Consider the following 25,858-nt stretch of genomic DNA (forward strand, 5'->3'; position numbering starts at 1 on the left):
ACCTCTACTGGAAAACACCATCAATAACCTCAAAACTTCAGTGCCAGACGCTGCAGAGATCCAGAGCGATAGAGTGATGCATGTGGCAGACTGAAAAGAGCATTTAGTACTTTGGAAGTTAAAAGGAACTGAGGTTATTATTATTATTATTATTATTATTATTATTATTATTATTAGGGATTTTGGAGGCATTTAATGTAGAGATGGGAATATCTTGACAGGATCAGGGACACTGAGGTTTATGCTCTGCTCCTTAAATCCAAGGACACTGCACACCCAGTGTAAATGCACAGTTTTACTATTCATGCCAGAAAAGGCTTAATAAAAACATCTATACATGGTAAACTGCACTGATAGCTAAAAATCATGAGATGTACAGTTCTGCTCATCATGGGCATGAGTGTCATGGCTCCACACACACGCTCACTTAAATCTTATTGTAAGTGGTGCTGAAGGCTACAAGGAACAGACTTTTCTCTTCCTTTCTAGTGGACAGAGGTAAAGTCCAAGGAACTCGGTGAAGATCTACTGAGGAGGAGATTTTCACCTGTTCTTTAAAATTTAAAAGGCTGTAGTGCATGTTTTGAAAGTGCTTCACCACAAAGATTTATACATGAGCACTATGAGATTTCATTTAGAAGATATGGAATCAAAAATGATCAGTGCTGCTGATGATGAAAAAACCTGAATATCAGCAAATGTGCAAATATGAATGTCAACAAGTGACAAATTAAATGTAGCAACAGTAAAATAAGCTAAACTAAAAATGATGACATAAAATATCAATAGGACCATATGTGACACTCATAAAACTAAAAATTTGACCTACTTTCATGAATATTATAGGACGAGATCAATTTTTGATCTGTTTTTCTTTAGTCTGAACTAAAAATATGCATTTTCTCAGAGTGAACCACATCCAGACTAGAGGAAACATCAGTACCAGTGACTGATGGGCCCTGATTGGCTGTCACTGACAAACAAACTGCTGCAATCCTTCCAGTCAGTCCAGGCTGGAGCGTTCGAACCAGAAAGGACCTCGTTTAAATAAAGCTGGCAGACAAACTGCTTTCATGTCCAAACGCAGGATGGGTCCATTATGGGGAACATCAGCAGCATCTGAGAGGCTTGTAATTTGAATGCAGCGCTACAAATAATGAGATAATGTTAATACAGCGCTGTAAATAATGAAGCCGGTGAGGAAACGAGAGGCAATCCTGCCTTTTTACAAACTCTCACACGAAATGAAAACACAAGCAGAGAAACAACATTGATTTCTTTAAAATCCTTTCATGTTCAAGTGAAATTGTTCCGCCCCACAACATGTCAGCGACGACACAAAAACCGATGTCTATCAGAATTTGGTGGTACGCGATCATCCGCGGCCCATCGCTTCAGAAAGCTTTGATCAGCTGCTGATTTGCTGCCGAGGAGCGGCGACGGCAGAAACCTGAGTGACGACACTCCACGGAGAGCGCGACAACGCGGCGGCAAAAATGCTCCGCCTCTTCCATCTGCATTGAAACCTCTCATTAAAGGAACACTTCACCTTTCTGCCAGGCAATAATGGCACATGTGCCAATCTCTCACAACGCAAGCGAGGTGTATCTGTGACATCTGTGAGGACGTGATGAGCGAACACGGCATCTAATCTGCCTCCAGAGACTAACGACAGTCTGAGCTAACTGCCTAACGCACACGGAGGGCAGAGAAATCCCTGCTAGGGATCATACGTGAATGGCTGTAATAATTCCCACGGAGGCACGATTAGCACCCTGTGTGTGGACAACAGTGTGAATACACACCGGAGGGAACAGATGCTCTTGGCATCCCAACAGCTGCTTGCGGGCTCCATTTCTTTCTGATTCAGACAATATAACACTGATCCACAGCAGAGAACCCACAGGAGTGGGCTGCTGTGACACCAATGACTCACTTATTCATATCAAGACCAGTTCCATACAATATGTGATAGGAAGTGTAGATTAGAGGGTACTGTAACCTCAGCAACAGAGAGACAACACCAGCTCTCAAACAACAAAACTGAAAAGTGTGGATAACTAGAAATGCACTTTGAATGAGTCTCATTTACACCTTGAAACGAAGATACAGTTAACGACTGCTTTGGGAGACAAAGAGACTTAATAGTGTTTATTATTTGGAGGCTTCTTCCTTCCTAGTTTAAACATGGCTGACTCAAGGGAAGAAACACGTCAATGATCACAGAGATCACAGAAAAAAACACTAAAGTAAAGTAAAAAAGGAATCTGACTCTATCCAGCTTTAGGGTCCCAGGATGCTGAAGCCCAGCTCAGCTGACACAGTCCACCTTTTTGCTGTCAGGCGCCAGTCGCTGATCCACTGTGCTGCTCCTACAAGCAGACACTCTGATTCCCAGCACCATATTTGCCTTTTATAAAGGTTAATCTGCATCATCATCATCATCATTTACATTTACGTGTCAGTACAGTGCATTCACACAACCCTTTATTCTGTGTGCTTTAAGCACATCCAGTGCCAATTTAAAATCACCAATTAACCCAGAATCCCTTTGGATTGTGGGAGGAAGCCGGAGCACCTGGAGGAAACCCACATAGGTAAGGTAAACTCCAGAGGAAGGCCCCAGCAGAGGTTTGGACCAGCAGAGCAAGAAGCGAGTCGGGTTCCCACTGCACCACCGAGCTGCCCAGTGGCATCCCTAATGCATGCTGTGCTTACATAAAATCCCTGTTCTGTTACATTCAAAACACAAGTCGGGTTTAATACACAACAGTTTTCAAACTAGGAACAAAATGAAGTTGTAGTGACTCACTATGTTCATCAGTGTGAGGAGGTAATTCTGCACATGCTCCTTGCCGTGAAATCGGACCACTGAGTCATCGACTCCCAGCAGGATTTCGATGTTGTAGTCGTCCTCTCCAGCGTCCCTCCGTCTGCGGCGCCGGACCGTCTCATTCACCTGTCGGGTTACTGAGTCGAGGCTCCCGGGAACATCGAGCTCCGGTTCTGTAAGATTAAGACGGGAGAGATACGACTTTTAATATTTTTTCCATTTCCAGCTGTGAAAGCCGCTGCAGGGCGTTCATTTTAAAATGCTAACTGGGTAAAGGCGCTCACTGATCTGCTATTACATAACAATTACATTGTGTTAGACGAGCATTCGATCAACATTAACGAGCGAGTCGTGCAGCTGCAGGTCTGCAGGTTCTGTCTGCATATGAATGTGTCAGCAGAGGCCAAAGCTTGTTCTGAAGTCGAGTGCCTGCTGGCCTGAATTATACATGTTTCATATTTGATGGTTGGAAAAGGGTTTATCCAGTCGGAGCTTTATGTTGTTTTTTCTGATTAATGATTAGCTAATGAGCAGTATGAGGCGATGGCGCAGCGACGTACGGAGAAAGCCAAGCAGATGTTTTCAAAAGGAGACATTTTCCAGCCGGGTGCGCAGCCACAGCTGGATTTCATAACACTTCAATTCAAGTGCTGAAAAGGCAAATAACATGTTTATAATTTCCTGTTTTAATCATTTACTGGAGCAAAAGTACATTTTCTGGTTCCAACTTTAAATGAGTGGATTTGTGTGACCTTCTGTTTCAGATCATTTTCATTCCAGCATCTCTGGACTTTTGGTCAAACAAATCAAGCACTATGGGGATAACACAGCAGTGCTCCTTATTTACCTGAAAAATGTTGATTTAGCAAAACAAAAAGAAAAAACAAGGCGAGAAATAGAAAACTACTTTTGTTTTAGTCAAAATGCCAGAAACCCCCTCGTGTATTAGACGACCTTTGTGTTATTCACCCTGTTTGTTCAGTGCTGACTGTGTTATGGAGCTTTGACAGGTAAACTGATGCTAAAAGCAACTGTTAAAGCTTCAAATCTGTGGAAGGATAAAAAGGTCTGTGACAGCAGCTCAGTTCATTCAGTCCACAATTCACTTCAATCCAACAAAGGCTGATGGGGTTCACTGCCTTTAATTAGTACACGGGATAAAAGAACTTGTAGCTTTTGAGGCATTTTTACAACCCACAGACTTTCCTCTGTTGTTACATAACTTTCAAATCAGATTTGACTTCAAACCGAGTTTCTGCTTCCCTCGATATGAAAATTAGGTGAACTGTCTGACTTGACAGATTTCAGGCTCCTCTCCTCAAACTAGCTGAATGTGCTAATACTTCCCACTTTGATGGAATGGACCACCAGTACTTAAAGCTCCCATAATACTGCTTATACTACTCACACTCTGGAGGCTAAGGGTATCTCTGTGAAACCGCAGGCAGCAGTGCAGATATCGGGGCCTCGAGGACTACAGAGGGGGTATCGAGCGGCTGCTCTTCACTCCACAGTTTGCTGCTTTATAGTTAAAAGTGTTGCAAATTTAATTATCATCTTATAATAAAAGGAAAAAGTCTTTCTTGTTTTCGAGCAGACTGACTGGTTATAATGGCCGGAGGGGCAGAGCTGCAGGTTGAATGACTCATCAGGATGTCTCCGAGCGAGACTGTTTTCCTCTAGTGGAGCTGGTGGTTACCAGTAAGGCGGTGATTATGCTTCCAGTGTTTTATTTGGTTTAACCACAGTGGACTACATCCTGTTAGCTCTGTACTGACGTGTGCAGTTCGTTTCAGATATAATCAAAAATAAGAATGAACGGGGTGCGCCTCTTCGTCAAGGCAGAGAAAACTGTGTTTTAACGGTCATCGTCACCTCTCGCTGAATTGTACTTTGTTATAACATGTTATATGATAATTATAATACATGTTACCATTGCAGCTTTTGATAACTCACCAACAGTGACTCTCTCAGTAAGAGGAATTTGTTTTTAGATTTTCTTTGTAATAGTGTAAAAAAATGAAAACTCCCATTTACAAAAAGTATTTAGAGTCATTGCTGATTTCTTTGTAGAAGACTCTGGCTACTCTAAAGTGCATTTATACAGTGGTGTCAACACAACAATCGGCGGCAACTTGAAAACCTGGCAAATATTGTGTAGATGTACAACCAAAACAGCTCTGACGCACCGAGGCATGGACACGGCTCGTCTAGGGGCTGCTCTCTGGCTTCTGGCAAAGCACAGTTGGGTCCACTAATACAAGGTGTCTCCTCCGTGAGGAGAATCGGATGGAGGTGGGGGGGCTCCTCAAAACTTTCTAGGGCATTTGTTGCAACTTGGAGGGCAGGCTGACCTGCTGGAGGAGGCTGCTGACATGTGAGAGTTTCAAACCGGGGGGGTGTCTGCTCTGAAACAATGTTCAAGTGGCCGTGTGTGTTAAATTACATCCACGTTAAAGCCAGGAGGAAAGGTTTCTCAGCACTGAGTGAGATTATTGATGGTTATTCACTTCACATGTGAGGTTTTGAGGTTGAGCCTGACAGGTGTATGTAATCCAACAGTTATAAAGGCTTCAAAGCCATTTAAAGATTATCAAAGAAAAATGTCAAAAGGAGGGAACAAATGTTTAATCTTTTTCACATTCTGCAACCGATTCCAACTAAATTTTGCTCAGACCTTTCAGGGTGTTGCACACTCACAAGGTGATTGCACAGGTTGCCTAGTTTCCTATCAGGAGGCAACCTTTCTGCAAACAGCTGCAGTCTGACTACAACCACTCTCAGACAGAAAGTCAGTCATTTCTATCTCCACTCCACTCAGCTGGCTCCCAGCTGCTTGTATTCTGGTTATATTCACATAGAACAGGAAGGTTGTGAGCGCAGATGTAATATGTGTAAAATTTCTGTCTATGCAGACGGCAACAAATACACAATTTTCAACTACTTATTACGGTTAATTGCTGTATTATCATAAACAGCATGCATGTAATGACAAAGCTGAACTTTGAGGACCATATTTGCGGTATATGTTAATGCAATATGCAGTATACTGAAAAATGTACTATGGTATCATCAGTGAAAGATTGTGGTAATATCATATTGTGGGGTGTTTGGTGATCCCGCCTCTATCAGTTAACCCAGCATGCATGTCTTTGGGTGGAAGCTGAAGACCTGGAGAGAACCCACAGACACGGGGAGAACATGCAAGCTCCACACAGAAAGGCTTTAGCCGGCCGTGTGTTCGAACCTCCTCGCCGTGCAGCATGTATTTGGTTCATTTCACAGCTCAGTGCAACAGGAGAACACTATTTCAAACCAAACTGAGTGAGAGCGTGAGGCACGCCTTGGCTTCTTCTGCAATTTGTACAAGGCCAATGAATCCTCAGAGCGAAAAAATAAACTGAAAGCAAGAAAGGTCATTGTCCATTCAGCAATAAATACAAATGTCTGTCAGCAAGACAGCACAGGCCTGGAGCTAAAAATTGGGTTCACGTTGGTTCATGCAGCCCATTTACAAACAAACCAGAGTAGGCAAACAAAGGTGCCACAGACTCACAAGAAGCTCGTATACTGAAGACGTTTCGGTAAGCTCTCATCAGGCCGTGTTACAAAGTTTGGCAGCGAGGTGAGTCAAAACAAATCGTGCTGTAGAAACCTGTGACTTCGGCTAAAACTGAGGGCACTGGAAATAACCTCGTCACACATATACAGCAATCCTGTGCAGCACGGATGAATGGCAGAGCAGCGTTACAGAAGATGAAGACATTTTCAGCCAGAGCGGACCCCTCACCTGGCCAAAGACATGGAATATAAAGAGCAACTCCTGCAAACCACCAAGAACATATTAAGAGTGAAAAGCTGAACTGCGTCTGAAGGACAGCAGGGCCGAGCACGCCTGCTCTCTGAATTTTCCCTGAATAAACGAATGACTGAAGTAAAGTAGTTCACAGTTTTAGATTTCATCCACACTGGGTGAAGATACTCTGCTGGCAAATACGGGTAAATCTGAAGCCATAAATAAAAGCACAGGCCATTTTTCATTTTTCCAGGGATGCTGTGGACCACAGACAGGGCCGGTGATTGAGTGGAGAGGGAGCTAAAATAAATAGGAAGAAATGGCTGCCACCTCAGCCGTGGCCCGGCTTCTACAGTGTTGGGATTGTGGAGCGCATTCCTCCTCTCCGCCGCTCCCGTCATGACACAGGCATTCTTGTGCAGCAGGCCAGCTCCCCCCCCTCCCCTGCCTGAGTAAACAGGCTCTCTGAGGTCCCTACTTCAAACGCACAGGACTTCCCCTCAGCAGCGCTCCTTAAGACTGCCAGTGTGCTTGAGTCAGTGGCGAGCACCCCACCGCCATCCTCTGCCTCGCCCCACCACGGGCCACAGCCCAGTCCCGTGGGAGCCCCACCATGCAACAGCAGCAGCCCAGGAGACGGGGGCCCTGGGTCAGCGTCTGCCCACACATGGCAATGTGCGGCAAGGTGGCAATGAGGCCGGCCAGAGCCGCCGCAGGCTAAAAATGGCACAGACGTAGGCGACAGGCATCGCGCCATCAGCTGAAAGTGGAAATCTACTGTCTGCTGTGACAGAATTAATATCCACGTTGTACGCTTCAAGGACACTCACACGAAACCCATTAGTAAGATGGACACTGATACGCAGCCAATAATGACACTTTGTGTAAAATCCTTTTTTTATACATTCAAATACGCACGCAAAAAGCTTTTCCCTTTTCAGTGCAGATGGATACATGTCTCCACGGAAACGTTACTACAGGAAAAGTATGCAATGCCCTCATTTAGAGGAAAATATCCACGAGCTCCGAGGTTTTACAGCAACAATAGGCAGGAATGCGAATTAAAATATGGCTCGTAATCCTTTTATCTGTTTCTGCAGCAGAGACGGGGGATTGGGCAGGATGTACTCCACCAGGTGTGCAAAACGGTACAGAAACTCTTATCGAGATCGGGGCAGGAATTTGCATAAGTTCAAAGTAGAGCTGGGCGATAGAACGATAACGATATGTATCACGATATAACTTTTACTCGATAGAGAAATTAAGCTATCGCGATAGACCTCGCCGCTCTTGTCCTCTTAAAAAAAAAAAAAAAAAAAAAAAGGTCAGCCAATCCAAATTAGGTAGCGCAGAGCCGAACCAATCACAGCCGCAGCGTCACGTCGCGTGACTTGTTACGTACAGCACAAGTGCCAAGCCGCACGTGTGTTTGTTTGGGAAGCAGCCAGCGGGTAATGGAGGAAATGAGTGTGCCGACTAGAAAAATCAACCGAGCGTGACCGAAGAGAAAACAGATGATGGTTCCAACGCCGGAGAGATTGTCGAACAGAAGAGCCAAAGAAGTTCCGTAGTGTGAAGGTATTTCGGCTGTTTCAAGTCTGACAAAAAACAGAGTAGCGTTCACTGTAAATTGTGCCGAAAGCAAGTCTGGAAATACAATAAACTGGTGCATGCGTCACACTGTGCGCCACGTTATTGTTTCGGTGAAATGAATTTCTACAATACTGTTACTGTTAATTCTACTCTCTGCAGTGTTTAAATGCTTACATATACACACAGTTACTGTCCGTCCACACACACGACTCTGTTCTGCTTCTGTGCCCCAGCTTTGTTTACTTTTTCCCACCGAGGCTTCTAGACTTCTGATTGGCCAACATTTCTGCACGGTTAGGAATCTAGCGCCACCTGCTGCTTTGGCATGTTCATAGCAGCGTTTTCCTTCATTTCTGCCTTTATGTGTGGACGGGATTATTTTTTAAAATGAAAACGGAAAATCTCCGTTTTCAAAAATACCCGTGTACGTGTGGACGTAGCCTCAGTCTCTGACTGGAAGCGCTAATTCGTCATTCGGCTTTTGTCAGACTAAAGTAACTGTTAAAACTGTTTGAAAAGCTCAGCTATACAACAAGGAGAGATTGAGAATTTCCTTTTAGTTCTCAGTTTATTTGATATTGACAAAAGTTAGTCAGTTTTGTCTGTTCTTCTGTAAAACAAACTAAGATTTATTTTTAGAATTAATATTTTGTTTCTAAGTGGAATTGACAATTTAGTCTGTTTCGTTTGTTCTATTTTGAAACTTAAACGCTTTAGCCGCTGCCTTTTGTGTAGTTTGCAATATTTGCCTTTATTTATCTGAAAAAGTCTCATGTTCCTTAAGTACATCTACCCTGTTGAACTTATTATGGGAAATAAATATTTAAATAAAAACAAGCTGCTGATTATTTCACATTTTACTTGTGAGCAACGGCACATTTAAATCTTACAAATATAGTTATTTGGCTTATATCGTGATAGATATCGTTATCGCCTGAAATGAAAAAAACATATCGTGATATGAAAAAATCTCATATCGCCCAGCTCTAGTTCAAAGTGATTTGTCTCGTGAGCCAAAACTAGACGTGAAATACGGCGGGACAAACAGATCAGGAACAAGTACGGGAGTTTGGTTTTCTACATTTTCTTTGGAAGTGCAGCTGGAAATGAAGTCACTAGATTCTGAGTGGGAATGAGTGGAATTTCAGTGATTGGAAAAGAAGGCTTGCTTGCACACAAGTCAGAAAGGTTATTCCAGGTTAAAGTCAAGAGTGATGTCAGACTCCTGAGTCAGAGCCACTAGATCATCTCTGTCATTTTCCTTTATGCAAATGGACTGGAAGCATCCATTTGCATAAACTGAAATAGCAGCAGTTAGAGCTCCATTTCCATACCCCGTGCCCTCATTCGCACAGATAAGAGCTTAAACTCTGATTTCACACACTGTGAAAAAGTTGGGATTAGAGGTGACAGGAGAGCGCCACCCTGACCGCTGCTGTTCTAAAGCACAAGATGACAGAGAAGGAAAGCAAAGAGGACAAACCACATCTCCACATGGGAGATGTCACCAGACAGCAGGAAAGGGACATGTGAGTCAGACCGTAACGACCAATCACAATAATTTATTCCATATCCCGCGGTTATGAACTTTAATAGTAAAAGAGCGATTCTGGCCCCAACCAGAGTAAGACTGTGAGGCGGTTATAGAAAATAAAGGTTTATGGCATATTTGTGCTTTAAATACTTAAATCTGTGTGAGCTACATGCAACACTCACAACAAGATGCTAGTTTTAGGTTCCTCTGATCTTACTGTAGTCTCCACATTAGAAACGTCACTTTGAGAAAGAAGGGAGATGACGTTTATTTCAGCTCTGAATATGATCAGTCTATAAATAGTCAAAAGTCTGTGGTCATCTCTCTCCTGTCCTCCAGGTATTGTCCTTCCACCTTGTGAAGTGTGTGCAGGAGCTCAGCAGTCTCCACTCAGCTCATCAGGAGTACTAAGGCTGGGAGAGAAGAGGAGGGCAGCGCCAGCGTGGGCTGTTTGCTAAAAGCCTGACTGAGTGGATTTTGTTTTTATGGCTGTCTGCTGCACTTTTCTTACTGAAATTTGCAAAAAGGCTTAGCAGCAACGTTCTGTCCAGTTGAGCTTGAATTTGACATCAAATTCAGCACGGTAGTTGGAACAGACTAATCAATTTTCCTGGATTCAGTACCTCCTAGTTAGTAGATGCACCCATGGTATCTATTTCTAAATCCGCGGTCACGTTTTTCTCCATTTATTGTGTTCACAAGATATCAGAAAGCCTGACCTCTGTGTTGCCTCATTCTTAAGTTGCTCACCCAGCAGGGTGGCAACAATCCCCCAACGGCCGTTTACCGCTAAGAGTTAAAAACCTTGGATTAAGGAAACAAAAGATAATCGCGGAGCCAAAAATATGTAGCTATGTAATCGGTGGGTAATTGCTTTTTAGTTACGTACGCAGACTTGAATTAACTCCACGTCCAAAAGGGCTCAATGGGCTGAGGTGGATGTACACTGGGTCAGCTTACACATTCAAAATGTGGGGAAAAAATGTTGTTACAAAGAAACTATAACATCAAAGAAAAGTTAATCCGTCAATGGGCAACGCTGCGTTTCCTCCAGGATCATGACATGCTCGGTCAGCTACCGGACTCCTGTGGTAATCACTTCAGTGATAAGGAGCCACACTCTGCATCGCCTGACATGGCAGTGATCTGGTGTTCGGGTTTTTCTGGTCACTGACCACATAAACCAAACTCTCCTCTATGAAACACACCAAGTCGTTTGATACGTGACATGTAACAAGTCCCACTGGCAAATGAAAAAGGAGAAAATGACAATAATCCAAAACGATCAAATTCATCTATAACTTTGTCTGTTGTGCGTCGTGTTTGTCGAATGAATAAAAGATCAAAAGTTAAAAACCGAGTGTGTGGAGGCAGTGAGAGTTTGTTCTCACGACAAGGACGCAGTCACAGTTACTGTGTCACCCGAGTAACTCTGAGGTCACGCTGACACGTGTCTCATATCAAGTGTCTTTACTTTTTTAAACAAATGTTTGGAAAAACCGCAACAACACAAAAAGAAAACGAGGCGTCTGATGTTAGTCGCCGTCTCATGGTCCCGCTCTGCCCAAACTAATCTCACAGAAGCATCACAGCTGCTCCTTTATATATACAACAGTTATGTTTCACAAGGTCTGACAATGAAAGCTTTTTAGTTCAGCAGAAATATCAGAGAGCAGCACAAAAGAAACACACACGACTCTTCAAAGTAATTTAATATTTTTCATGCTGTGAAATGTGGATTTTCTCTCACTTTTCTCTAAAACTTCCTGTCTATAAAACATTGAGATATGGTGAATTATGACAAAGTGAACTGAATCGGATACATCTTGAAAAGTTTGAGAGATTGGATCGATCAGGACGCCTCACAGACGACAGATTAAAAGCTCCCTGATAAGGGGCCACGCAGCACTGAGGGCTAATAACAAACGGCTTCATGTTCATATCTGACAGCTGAGCTTTACATTTCATAAGAGTTGATCCGTTTCCTGATTTTTTTATTTAGTTATTTTTTGTGCATGGATTTGTACCCGTAACATAAAGGATGACACATCTCTAAATATCGATGCAGCCCCAAGAAAATAGCTGCCAAGGTTAAAAAAATAAATACATAACCTCATGCATTATTCACCGTATGTACTGTCAGTGTTGTTAAATCTCCTGCACAATACCCACTGGCAGCAGAAGACTGCAGTTCCATCAGTGTTACAGGGTTGTGTGAATGCCTGAATGATAATGCCGTCACTGTCACACTGACACAGCAGGTCCTGTTTCATATCTGAAAAAGTCTAATCAACCTTTTTTGGTTCATTTCTCATTTTATGGGCTCATAAATACTGTTTGTGATTCATTATTGTACAATTTATGGAGCTGACAATTTAGGATTCAGTTAGCCCCCCCCATGGAAGCCCTGTACACCTGTGAGTGCACACCAACCCACCCAACCAACAGCATGGGCTCATCTCTGATGGGAATGAGACAGTGTAGAGATCATGTCTGTGAAGGTTCTCAGTCCTCCAGGTCATCGTAGTCAAAGGAGCTTGCAAAGAAAAGCGTCTGGACTTCTTTAAGTTACTTGAAGACGTTTCACCTCTCATCCGAGAAGCTTCTTCAGTTCTTAGGTCAAATGGTGGAGAGTCCCCACAGGGGGTCCTTTTGTCCCTCTGTGAGGGGAAACTCCCACTAGGTTTAAATCTGGGACTCCCCACCATTTGACCTTAGAACTGAAGAAGCTTCTCGGATGAGAGGTGAAACGTCTTCAAGCTACTTAAAGAAGTCCAGACACTTTTTTTTTGCAAGCTCCTTAGACAGTGTAGAGAACTTGTCCCACTGCTGCTCAGAATATAACTTAACGCTGAAAAGAACTCTTAATGGACTTCAGGAGGCAGAGAGCGGGGTTATTAACAGAGAGCAGGGGGAATCTGACTTAAACTTCAGGTTCTTGAGCACCCACATCTGCACTGATCACACCAGGACCTACAACACCATCGCACGGGTAAAGAAGGCCCAGCAGCAGCTGCAATTCCTTTTCAGGAAAACCTGGGCCACCACAGGTGACCCCTCGGACCCCGCCCATCACGTGTTTGAAACGCTTCCCTCTGGTCGGCACCTCAACTCAATCAGGTCCCACACCTCCAGACTCGCCGACAGCTTCCTCCCCTTGGGCTGTTAACAAACACTATGCCCCCAAACTCCACCCCTGCCCACCCACCACACCAATCTGAGCCATGGTCTGAGTGACCCTCACTGCTCAGGCCACTCGCACACGGACTCTACACTCAGACCGAGTCCTTTGCACTGCTTCCATGCCCTTTGTTCTCGAATGTGCACCTTTCTCTACTTTGTATTCCTGTTGACTGCATATACTTTTCCTCTTTTTTATTTATTCCTTCTGTCTTACTATTTATATTTTACTCGTGCACAGTCGGTGTGGAGCACCCATAATTCTGTGCATGTACAATGACAACAAAGGGCTCTTCTATTCTATCCTTTTCTATTCTAATGTGAACCTTTCAGGGTGAGTGAACAAAAGGCAGAAAACCGACACGCTACCTCAAGACTGACAATTTCATGTCACCACTAACAGCAATGTCCCGCCCACCTCTGCTCCAATTTACTGCTGCCAATTTACCTCTTGTCATGTCAGGGGATTTTTGGCTCCCCGGGGTACATAAAAGCTGGCATAATTACACCGGGCTTTATGACTGAGGCAATATTGTTTTGGCCCTCTCTCTTCTACAATAGAGCTGAAAATAAGCGGTGACAGCAGCAACAACAGCAGCCTAATTACCAGCAGCGCACCGCAACAGGAGAAAAGATGCTGGCCGAAGCATTTCCCGTGATGGAGACGCCACGCAGCTTTGTGGTTCTGCGCCGATGTGTGATGGGGACTTTTAAAAAGGGGGCGTGTGCATTCTCTGTGGCCCACCTGAAGCTTTTGAATCATTATTAACAGGCTCATGGGGAGTCTCAGGCATAAAGTTGAAGCAAACACTTCTGCTCCCGCTGAGCCGTATATTAAGGAATAACTAGACTAATGATTTCTGGGTCTTGGCTGCTTTGCCTAAGGAAACTAACTTTGAGCCTTTCGTTGCAAGAACAAAGCACCAACATTCCCTGAAGAAAGGTTGTTAGAAACCCCGATGCTTAGATCAGACGATGCATAGAGGACTTGGCTGTCGTGTACGGGTTATACTTGTATTTAAATAGAGACACATTTCATGCTGATATTTTACATACAAGTAGACTAAAGTACAATTTTAGCAGACAGTGAGCATTATAGTTTAATAAATAACCTGCTATATGAAGGAGTCAAAAGTCCAGTCCACTGATAAATGTTTCAGGGCAAGACTTCAAAAACCGAGCGACAATGAAAGCGTCCCCTGTTGTGCACGATGATACCGCGGGGTCACCCCGTCATAGTGGACGGGTTAGCCCTGCCCAATACAAGTGGTGCTAAGATTTTCAAAATGACAGTAGCCATCCTAAAACACCGCCCTCTGTTTATAACACTCCTGTAAAAGGTGTAAAAAGGTGCTTTGCTCTTTTAAAGTCTCAAAACAGCTATCAGATATCAGAGCATTTAACTCTTTTTCGCTCTTAACAGCTCAAAGGAAGCTGAATGCTACAAAACCACAAATATTTGGTAATAATACTTCTTTAAATAATGCAAACAGCCCATCCAGTGTCTAAACTAGCCAGAATAGCCGCTAATGCTTCAACTGAGCTGAGCTGAAAACTTGTTAGCCTGTGATGCAGCCCAGCTGGGAGACATGCCAGGAGGGCAAATGTTGAATGACACAACAAGTGGATTAGGGAAGAGTGATTTCCTTGATTTGTGGTTTGTGTAACAGCTCTGAAATTTGCCACCCATTAAGCCATAAAATGAAGCCTAACCTGACAGAAAAAAGGTCTGTCAGCCACGTGGACCTTCAGGAGTACGCGGGTCCACATCTGCTGCTACTGAAAAGTCAGACTGTCACAGAGAGTGCAGATGCAAAGAGACAAGATAAGACGCAGCATCTAATCAAAAGTGAAAGGCATGCTCTCAGATTGGAGGCACAGCAGCTGATAGGTACTCCCATCAAATTTCCTGCAGTATATTTTTTTTAATCAACAACACATCAGATTACCTCCAGAGCAGTCCTGCATCACAATAACCTCCACATAATAGGTCCTAATAGGAAATTTAAACAGAGGATAGAAGATTTAAGATCAAAGTCAATGTTTGTCACCAAAGCAAACATCTTTGAAGTCAGGTCACTTTGGCAGGACAAATGGGACATTTTATTAGAGACATCTCCACAGGGGGTTTGCGTGCAAAACCGATAACATGAAACTCCATATAACTCCAGGTAATTTCAGGCTTCAAAAACAAGGCATCAGCCAAAATTAGAAGTTTCACAAGGTGGAGATCAACACCAGTGGGTCACATCACAGCGGATAGATCCAGACACTAAACACACAAATCTGGAAATTGTGCATGCAACAGTTAGCAAGCCTGGTTTCAAACATGTGGCCAGGATTAGACAGCTGATCTATAAACTACTGCAGAAGATGTTTTTTATCAGCCGTGCTTAAGGTGTCACTCAGACTTGGTGTTGGCAGCAAACCTGTTATCTGATTTTTGTTTTCTGTTATTTGTTGTATTTGTATAATGTGGACGTTTGCTTTGCTTCATCATTATATTTACAGCTTTGGCAGAAAATGCTACTCGAGCGATTTGTGCCTGTGCTGACTGGTCTGGGGAAGGAAAGGAAGTAACAAACTGGGAGCCAATACCAGTGCATTGTAACCATTCAAGCTTTATTTTTAATGAGCTCTCTTTTCTTTCCTCTGGCACTTCAAAGCTGAATGAATGTGCATTTGGACTACTAACGTTACTACTGCTTATTACAGTACCGGGTCACCTGTGATGGCCCAGGTTATTATCGCTGCCAATACGGGAATTATTAAAAATAAAATGTGACAAACTGCTGTAGCCAACCATCAAATACAAATGTGCTATATATGATGTTACACAGTATAGTTTTGAAATTTGGACAGATTTCAGGCTACGCTAGCCCCGTTCTGCATTTAGCATTCAAACATGGTAAAAAGCAAATAAGGGGACCTATTCTTTAAACCTGGACTAGCTTACCGTTTGCACTCATAAATAGTCTAAATGTCTTTCTGTTGCCAGGTTGCTTATCTGTTGTTGAGCTGCAGAATATCAAACTTGTGTGGAGTGTGTTTGTGGTGACTTAAGAGCAGCAGAGCGAGAGTCCTGAAGCAGACAACGGTAAGCCTTGTTGGGCTCAGTCAGTTACAACATGCTGCAAAACTTAGGCTTCATTCATGCTGGGTGTGAACTGCCTTTTTGGAAGAAATGCTCACTGTATTTCCTTTCAGGGGGTTCAATATATTTTGGTGATCTGCATCCGTTTTTTCCCCCCACTCTTTCTCACAGAGTACAAACAACCCAATGTCATCGCTGAAAGGTCAAGCGACAAACTGTTTCCAGTCCTTCCCTCCCCTAAACTACTGATAAAGTACTGAAATGTAAGAAGCTCAAGTACTGAAAGGTGACTGTCAAAGGTTTTGGTGGTCTTTACCTCCAGATCGGATGTTTTCTGCCTGTTTTGTTTCTCGGATAAAAATGTAATCGGCTTTAAATTTCCAGTTACAGATGACGATGTGTGTGACGATGCTTCTTTCACACTCCAGATAAACAGTCCTTCGAAAAAGCAGATTTAAAAAATTTTTTTTTATCTTTCCAGTCAATCTTTTATCTTTATCTCAAAGACCGTTCAACTCGTAAAGCAACTCCCACAACAACAGAGAATTTCTGAAACAAATCTACTATGTGATTCTTATTTGTACGCAGTTACATCATGATAGAAGCAGATATCAGGGAGCTTTTCACCTTTTATCATTTCTGGCAGCTTTTGCTCAGAAAGTAAAATAAGTTGTCTGCTAATGAGATATTCAGGGTTTGATCTCTCTGTCTGAATGCCTCGTTCCCTTGAGTAACATACAGAACCCCATAAACTGCTCCTGATGAGTGTAAGTGATGTTAAAAGTGTGAATGGGTGAATGTAAAGTGCTTTAAGTGGTCAACAGCACGTCTATATAAATGCAGGGTGGTACCCTGTAAACTCCTGCTGTTTGTATCTTTGAAATGTCGGAGCTTTGTACGCTACCTGGACCGGTTTCTTCTGAGCGACCAGCTGGTTGCTGCACATACCTGAACTCTGATGCCAAATATGAAAAAAAAAGGTTTTTTTTTGACTAAACACAGATACTGAGCCCTAATATCTCAAAGAAGCAGAGAGTTTGTGTTACTGCTTGGGAACATGTCGTATATGCATGTCACGTTTTAGGCCTGTGTAAAAATGCAGACAGAAACACACCGATGTGTCGACTCCGGTGTTTACCGCACCCTTATTTCTGAGAGTGTGGTCATCCTCATTCAAGACCTCATGAAGGATGATCCCTTGGATTTAAACAGACGTGTTTTGTGTGCTTCAGTATTGTTCGGGCCAGCGCCGCCCTGTGTGCTTAATCTGTGTCAGTGTTTACTTTTAATATGCAGATTTTTCTTGGCAGTCTCTCATCGCTGTTTGGCCTCTGACTCCAGGGTCGCCCGCTCCGCTTCCTGCCTATAATCCGTGCGATTCTAACGGCGTTCAGTTCAGTCCTGCAGTCAGCAGACTCTACCTGCTAAAATATTTCAATTTAGTATTGAGGTCATGTGTGTACTGCTCTGATTCCTAAGTAGTTTGGCTGCACAACAAAAGGCACCTGGTGTCCTGCTTCGAGCTTTTGCACTCGCACTTGTCCTATTAATCATTAGGAGGAGTTTTTTTTCTTTTTTTGTGAGACTCACTATGAACCTGAGATTTTTTTATAGTTCATTCACCAAAATAACAAACTATCTTTTGGTTTTGCACCTGTGGACCCCGTTTCTTTGCAGCTTATCCTCATTTTTAACCCATGTGTAACTTCAGGCAATGCCCGTGTGTTTTATGATGCTTGTCTTTTTCTCAGGTGACCAAAGACAAATGAATTATTCACCCATACGTGTTTATTTCGGGGGGAGAGGTAATTTTTCAACTCTTAATAGTCCTTCGGTAATTATGCATCTTTGCATACAAAAATCAGGGCTCGTCATTATTTGACAAAAATATGTGAATTTTTGTAAATTAAATGGTAAATGGCCTGTATTTATATAGCGCTTTACTAGTCCCTAAGGACCCCAAAGCACTTTACATGTTCAGTCATCCACCCATTCACACACACATTCACACACTGGTGATGGCAGCTACGTTGTAGCCACAGCCACCCTGGGGCGCACTGACAGAGGCGAGGCTGCCGGACACTGGCGCCACCGGGCCCTCTGACCACCACCAGTAGGCAACGGGTGAAGCGTCTCGCCCAAGGACACAACGACCGAGACTGTCCAAGCCGGGGCTCGAACCGGCAACCTTCCGATTACAAGGCGAACTCCCAACTCTTGAGCCACGATCGCCCTGGGAAGATTTTTGACAAGACAGTCAGTCAAAACACTTTTAACACATTAGATGTCGAGGTTAACAGCATCATCATGTTGAAAAAAGTATAAACTGAGATAAGAAAACCTATTAAAGGAGGAAAACACAATCTACAGACCACAAATGATACAACTAACAGCAGACTGACTTCTGCCACCTACAGCAACACTTTTGACATCTGCACGTAATCACAGAAAGACTTCTGGGGAATGTGCTATGAACTGCGTGGTGTAATTTCCAGTCATGAGGGCAGAGTCAGATTCTTACACAATGCAAAGATATTTTCAAAGATATTTTTATCAGGCAATGAAAAATAAAGCGTTGCAACACTCTGACTAACAAACGACCACAAGCCCGTCCCGTCTCCGAGCGCTTCTCTGTACAAGGCACAGTGAATGTAGTATAACGACAAGCTACAGGAATCTGAAGTATTTGGCTCACTCACAGACAGACTGGATGGAAAGAAGAAAGAGATACTCATCAGCTCCTTCCAGCTGCCGCCTTTTGGAAAGCAACTGGATGATTTAACAGCGAGTCAGAAGAGAACACAGGCGAGCGCTTTTCGACTCAAAATATTGCTCAATGCTCCCGAGGTCTTTTCCATTCTCCTTCCAGATCCTTGGCCTGCACCCGCGTCGCTAATTATCACCAGGTTTAGCATGGAAAGAACACATCAGGCGCATTCGGGAACCGTACTTCTGAAGACGTAATGCAATGTGGAAAATATCTTCCCAATCTGCCGGTTCAGGACACAAACAGGGAAGAGTATCAGGTGGAGAACGGTCTCCTCACAGGAGGAAGGAGCTATGTTGTTGCATTCAGGCTATAAAGACAGATTTATGATGCGTTCAGCGTGAAGACTCGGCAGCGACTTCAAAGCTGTGGATGACTTTTGTTGTTGTGTGTTAAAGGCACACACACACCCGTCGGGGATGGACGCCGAGTGTTTCCACTCACCTCTGACATTGCTGGAATTACTTGTGTTTACAGAACATTAGAGAAACCATCCTCGCTAACAGCAGCAGCCAAATACCAGATAACCTTTACTGTTTTTAAATTACCATATCTAAATTGCTTTTCCCTATCAATACTCACTCGCACGCATTACAATTTAAAACACATGCCCCGCATCTCAGCAGAAATCAGAGGCTGATGCACTTTTTATGAGCTCCTCGTGAGGTTGATTCACGTGTGGAGCTTCAGACTGTTGTGTTGGATTCACACTAAGCATGAAACAGAAAAGTCATTAGCTTCTTCTGAGGACAGTGTAAACAGAACACGTCCCAAGAGCACAAGTTCTGCATTAAATAAAGCAGCGGAGCTTTGTCCTTCGGTGTTTTTTGCTTGCAGAGTTCAGCTTCGTGTGGGCCGTCTGGATGCTGGCACACGATGGTTTCGCTTGCAGCTTTGTACCTAGTGTTTGGCGAGCTATGATAGCATATCAAAAGAAAGCCAAACAAACAACAAAAAGCCGGCTGTCCGGCGCTGAAATGAAACATAATGGGCCGGCGCTCGCCCTCCCTCAAGCCTGTGGTGTGAGGAGGTTTCAAAGAGCTCACGTGCAGCTGGTCCTGGGTCGTTTGACCTGAAGTTTTCTTGTATTTAGGTGTCATGGTTTATGTTAAGGTTCACTTAGTCCTGAGTTTCCCTGTTTAGTTCTTGTCCGTTAGGTTGCCCCTGTGTCTCTGTCCTCTGTGTGTGTTCGGTGTTTATGTGCGTCCTTGTGTCCCGTGTCCCTCCTCGTGTTCATTCATGCCTCCGCTGTCCCTCCCTTATGTGAAACTAAGCTCGCGTTAGTTTCACTGTTTCCTGTTTTATTGTGACATTCGAGTCCAATCATACCTGCTGTTCACAGCTAATTCATGACTGTTGTTAACTTATAAACTGACCTGTAATCAGGAAGCTGTGGGTCGACCTCAGTCGTACATTTGCTTGATGATAATTGGAGTGCGCTGAGTTGGTGATACGCTGGGCTGTGTGAGCAGTTAGTCACAGAAGAACTAGAACCTACTTTTGTTCATGACATGCAATCATGCAGCAATGCTTAACAGGTTTGTGTTATTAACGACAGTACATTACACCACGCAGACACACAGCTGCCAATCAGTGTTAAAGCAGCAGCTGGTGACGTGACTTACACAAAGCAAATGCACAAAGCTTTAAAAAGAGACAATGATTGGGAAGAATGCTAATATTTTCCATGTAGTCTCAATAAGTCAGACAACCGGCCATGTTATTGGCCGAGGACTGAGTCCTCCAGCCAATGGATGCTCTCCAGGCCTATAGAAGCTGACTGGAGCTACACTTCAGGGCCTTTGGTCAGTTTTGTGGTTGTCAGAACATCAGGTGCTTTTGAGTTTGCTGCTAGTCTTATTCTGCTGGCCTGTTTTTGTTTGTCCGTTCTCCTGTTTGTCCTCGGTTGATAAGGAGTTGAGATGCAGCTTCGTTATCTTTCTCTTTAGCTAGGTTAAGACTGTTTTGTTTGTCATCCGGGACTCTGTTAGCATGTTTCCAACAAAGCTTTGCAAACTGACTCAAACCACCTTGTGTTCCTCCATCAGTTTTAGGTTACTTTCCTCACCCTGAGAACTTTCTGGGGCTGTAACCTTTACAAAACCAGCATCCTGAGAGAATCAGGTGAAGGATTACTTTTTGACACAAGACTGAATCTGACACGAGTCAGTGTCCACAGTTCACAATAACCAGCAACACAACACACAATGCAACGAAATCCAAACCTGTCTGCAGATTATTTATAGTAGAGACAAAGTAAAGAAAGTTCATTTCTTCTAAATTTGATCCTTTGAACTTAGAAGTGATAAATAAAATCCCTACAAACACCGACATTACTTCTTGTTCTAATTAGATGTATGACTGATGATGTTCGATGTCTGAGGAGCAGCACTTCCCTGTGTGAGGGAACAGTGAGTGACTTTGTGGTTTCCAAATAGTTATGAAGTTTGCCATTTTTCAATCTGCAGGTGTGTGCGATGCAGTACGGCTGTCACGGCTTTCTGCAGGGCACGTACGTGATAAAACGTCTCCGCTGACCCAAACAGCCCATCCAGTCACGCTCTATTCTGTGACTCGAGGTCACAATACTCATCTCTTACAAGAGCCAGCGAGTGACAAAGTGTTCAAGTTCTGAATCCTTTCTGCTGCCAGACAGAAACTCTTCTCAGAAAATCCACCACCACCTCTGTTTCCCCTCCGACTACAAGGTCAAGCAGCATCCCTGACTGTCTTCACTGGTTTGATGTGGTCCTCTTTGGTACAGCTGCTCCTTCAACATATCAAAGTATTCCTGAGGTTGAAGGGAATAAATTACTTTGTTCATCTTCTCACAACACGCCGCAGCATCGGTATTCAAAGTGAGAGGCAGAAAAGCGAGCTGTTGTAGGGCCAACCTGCACGCAAAAGAACAGACAGCCGAGCAGAGCGGACGCACCATGCACAGGTTTTTCATCCAGATGAGCTTTGAGCACACACGCTCACACTTAATGGCGCCCTACTTTGCACTGCATACATTCAATGAGCAGCTGACTGGGAGAAACAGGAAGTCCCTGCTTTAAGCAACACTAGATTTGCCACAGTTGCATTTGTCATGTTATTCTGATTAGTGTAATAATTACAGCTGTAAGCAGCTTGGCTGTGGTGAAAGCATCTTCTGCTGTTTATGCTGGGAGTTTACTCTCCCTCCTGCCAGGCCACATCCCATTTTCAGCCATATTTAAGCAGGATTATCCACTGCAGGAGCCTCTGCTGCCTTCTCTCTTTATTTCACTCCTGCAACCTCACCAAATTCCTCCACACTCAGCCCGACTCTGCCTAACACATTTGTGAGATTATAATAAAAAAAATCAGCTTCCTCTGCTGCTCACCTCGTTCTCCCGTGCGGGGTAGTGAAAATTACACATGCAGCCTCAGACAAGAGGCGTTTCAACACTTTTTCAGTCTGTCGTCACTAACGTGTGAAAATAAAGCCGCATTTTCAAAAACTGCAAACTGCGAATCCCTCGTCTGGGCGTCAGGCCAGATAACAGGAGATGAGCGCTCAGGAGCACACTCAGGAGTCCCGCCATTTGCTCTCACTGTAACTTTGACTTTCCCCCGAACGCCGATCCATCAATGACACTGGCGCTGTGCGCGAGGGCGGGTGTGTCAGAAAGGGAAATATAGCATCTCACACGTGTTATGTGATGAGATGCTGTGATTAATTCTCACGGTTAATACTGTGTCAAACCTCTGTGATATTGGAGCAAAAACTACTGGTTGAGTAATAAATACACTGATTTATTAACCATCCATCCGTCTTCACGTATCAAACTCAGGACAAAGAGCTGATGCTGTTTGTGTTTCGTTCTTTTTAAAGGGTTGAATCAGAGTAAGCCCACTGCTGCTGTGCTAGGCTGTCAGACGTTCACTTTACAATTACAGCGGTTACATAAATAAAATTATATCTTTGTTTACTCGGAGTTTTTTCAGGGAAACTCAAAAGCGCAGTCATGATTTGTACAAAAGCATACAAAAGACAATTACAACTGTTTGCGGCATTACTAACTATTCCTGTTTGTTCTTTTAAATTCAGATACAGCGTTGTGGAGCCCATGGCACCCAGCGAAGGTGTACATCCTGGACAGGGTGACACAATATCACGACTTCATTTTTAACCTCCTAGGACCTGGCGTCCACATATGTGGACATAAAAGTTTGGGTTGTCTAGACCAAAATACTAAATTTTGCTCTACAAGAGCCTGATATCCACTAACGAGGACATTATGGTGCCACTGTTCTATTCAAATTTAAAGTGAATGTCCTCATATGAGGATCTGATTCTTCTCAGAAACAAAAATCAGGTTAAAAAAATTCAGTTTTTTCCTTCATCGGGTCCCAATCAGCCCAAATAGCAAAGATAAAATTAAAAATGCATGTTATGAAAGAGTTCAGGTCTAGTTGCTAATCTGTAATAATAAACTGAAGATGAAACTATAAGCCAAGGAGGTGCCTGTAACCGGCTGGAAGGTGTCATGTTCTTTCTCCCCTCCGCTTATTTCACACCGTGTGAGATTCCTTTTCTCGTTTCCTCTCCTCACATCGTAGTTCCTCCCGGGGAGCGGGAGGTGAGCAGAGGAGTCCCATTCAACAAACATCGCCTTGCTTCAAGAATTCCGATAGTGCAGTCGATCATCTCGACTTCTGTGACCTTTGGAAACTAAAGCCATGTCTTCTTCTGGGAAGAGTCCCACAGCTGGGAAGAGTCCCACAGCTCTGGAAAACCTCCTGTGTTGTACCAGTGCCAAAGACTTCACGCCCCAAGGACCTCAACAGCTACAGGCCGGTGGCTCTGACATCCCACCCGATGAAGACCCTGGAGCGGTTGGTCCTGGCTCAGCTTCGGCGCCTAACAAGCTCATCACTGGACCCACTTCAGTTTGCCTACCAGCCTGGCATTGGAGCGGATGATGCCGTCATTCACCTCCTACATCGTTCCCTCGCTCACCTGGAGACCGCTGGAAGCACTGTGAGAATCATGTTCTTTGATTTCTCCAGTGCCTTCAACACTATTCTTCCCTCGGTTCTAAAGGACAAGCTGGTGAACTCTGGAGTGGACCATCACCTCACTACCTGGATCCTGGACTACCTCACCGACCGACCACAGTATGTGAGGACTCAGGGCTGTGTGTCGGACAGGGTCGTCTGCAGTACGGGGGCCCCACAGGGAACGGTTCTGGCTCCGTTCCTCTTCACCATCTACACTGCAGACTTCTCCCACAATTCCACCCAGTGCTTCCTGCAGAAGTTCTCTGATGACTCTGCAATAGTCGGCCTCATCACTGATGGGGACGACAAGGAGTACAGAGGTCTGACCCAAGACTTTGTGGACTGGTGCCAGCTGAACTACCTCCAGATCAACGCCAGTAAAACCAAGGAACTGGTGGTAGACTTCCGCAGGCACAAGCATTCTCCACTGCAACCACTGAACATCCAAGGTATGGACATTGAGGCTGTGGACAGCTACAGGTACCTTGGTGTTCATCTGAACAGCAGACTGGACTGGACTCATAACTCAGACGCCCTCTACAGGAAAGGGCAGAGCAGGCTGTACCTGCTGCGGAGACTCAGGTCGTTTGGAGTGGAGGGCCCACTCCTGAAGACCTTCTATGACTCTGTGGTGGCTTCTGCTATCTTTTATGGCGTGGTCTGCTGGGGCGGCAGCATCTCTGCTGGGGACAGGAAGAGACTGAACAGGCTGATCCGAAGGGCCAGCTCTGTTCTAGGATGCCCTCTGGACCCAGTGGAGGTGGTGAGTGACAGGAGAACGGCGGCTAAGCTGTCATCCCTGATGGACAACATCTCCCACCCCATGCAGCAGACTGTGACAGCACTGAGCAGCTCCTTCAGTGGGAGACTGCGGCACCCACGGTGTGGGACGGAGAGATTTCGCAGGTCTTTCCTCCCCACTGCTGTCAGACTCCACAACAAAGACTTTAACTGATCAAACACACACATCCATACATATGCAATAATACTAAGTGCAATAATCCTTTCTGTCATCGTTGTATTTTTACTCAGTTGTATATAGTATTTGTATTTGTATTCTATTTTTATCTTATTGTATATTTATTTTATTTTATTCTACTGTATATAGTATTTTATTTTATTCTATTCTGTACAGCTGTGTACTGTATTTATTCTTATTGTATTCTAATTTTTGCCTCATAACTTTTGCACTGTCCACTTCCTGCTGTGACAAAACAAATTTCCCACGTGTGGGACTAATAAAGGTTATCTTATCTTATCTTACCGTGGTTTATATACTCAAACTGTGCTGCGTTTGTGTTCGATTTTATGGGTGAAGAACAGAAGAGAAAAATCACACACACAACAGTGTTGTTGTTGCTCTCTCCTGTTCCTCCTGGAATCAAACTCCGCTCTCCTGAAGGGGTGGAGAAGCACCGCCATCCTGAGGTTTCACGTCAGGATCAGCAGGACAAAGACCAGAGACGGAGGCGCGTGGAGCTGTGTGTGGTGTTCAAGTGGATGTCTGCTCTTGTAAGATTTTATATTGGGAAATAAATCTGCATCTTTTTTCATGTATTTTTATTTATTATAGTCACTCCCAGTTCCCTACTTCCTGCATCCTGCACACTTCAGGTCCTGCACCCTGAGATTACAGCCATCATTAATCAGTTTAAGCAGGTAAACTGTGCGATGATGAATGAATGAGGGCCAAGATGAACAGCTGTTACTCCTCCATCATTCATTTTGATGCTCCATCCTCTTTTCTACTTCCATCGACTCTTTGTGTCTCCACTGTTGCTGTCACAGTAGACGTTGGGTCACATTGAGATGGTCTCCCTACATTTCTGGCAGGCTCATCTTTGGTTGGAAGAACATTAAAATGACAAACGTTGAAGCTTCAGCTCGACTTTGATTGTCTGCACCTGAGCTGGAGGACAAATCGTTATTAAAAGAAATCCAAACATTTGTTCTGATCATTGTGCAGAGAGCACTAACACTTCAGTTCAAAGTCTCTGACTGTGTTGGGATTAAGTTTGAAGACATTAGCAAAC

At 44.0% G+C, this 25,858-nt stretch overlaps 1 protein-coding gene across 5 annotated transcripts in view; it reads right to left on the reverse strand.

The window, feature by feature from the left end:
• adamts3 (ADAM metallopeptidase with thrombospondin type 1 motif, 3) overlaps positions 1–25,858 on the reverse strand; it is a 137,856-nt gene that overhangs the window by 69,154 nt on the left and 42,844 nt on the right. For all 5 annotated transcript variants that reach the window (XM_076891210.1, XM_076891208.1, XM_076891209.1 and 2 more), the window contains exon 5: positions 2,813–3,006. In XM_076891210.1, the coding sequence (XP_076747325.1) occupies positions 2,813–3,006 (194 nt within the window). The remainder of the gene's footprint in view (positions 1–2,812; positions 3,007–25,858) is intronic.

Source organism: Maylandia zebra, linkage group LG12, assembly GCF_041146795.1.
Source record: "Maylandia zebra isolate NMK-2024a linkage group LG12, Mzebra_GT3a, whole genome shotgun sequence".
NCBI classification, from domain to species: domain Eukaryota; kingdom Metazoa; phylum Chordata; class Actinopteri; order Cichliformes; family Cichlidae; genus Maylandia; species Maylandia zebra.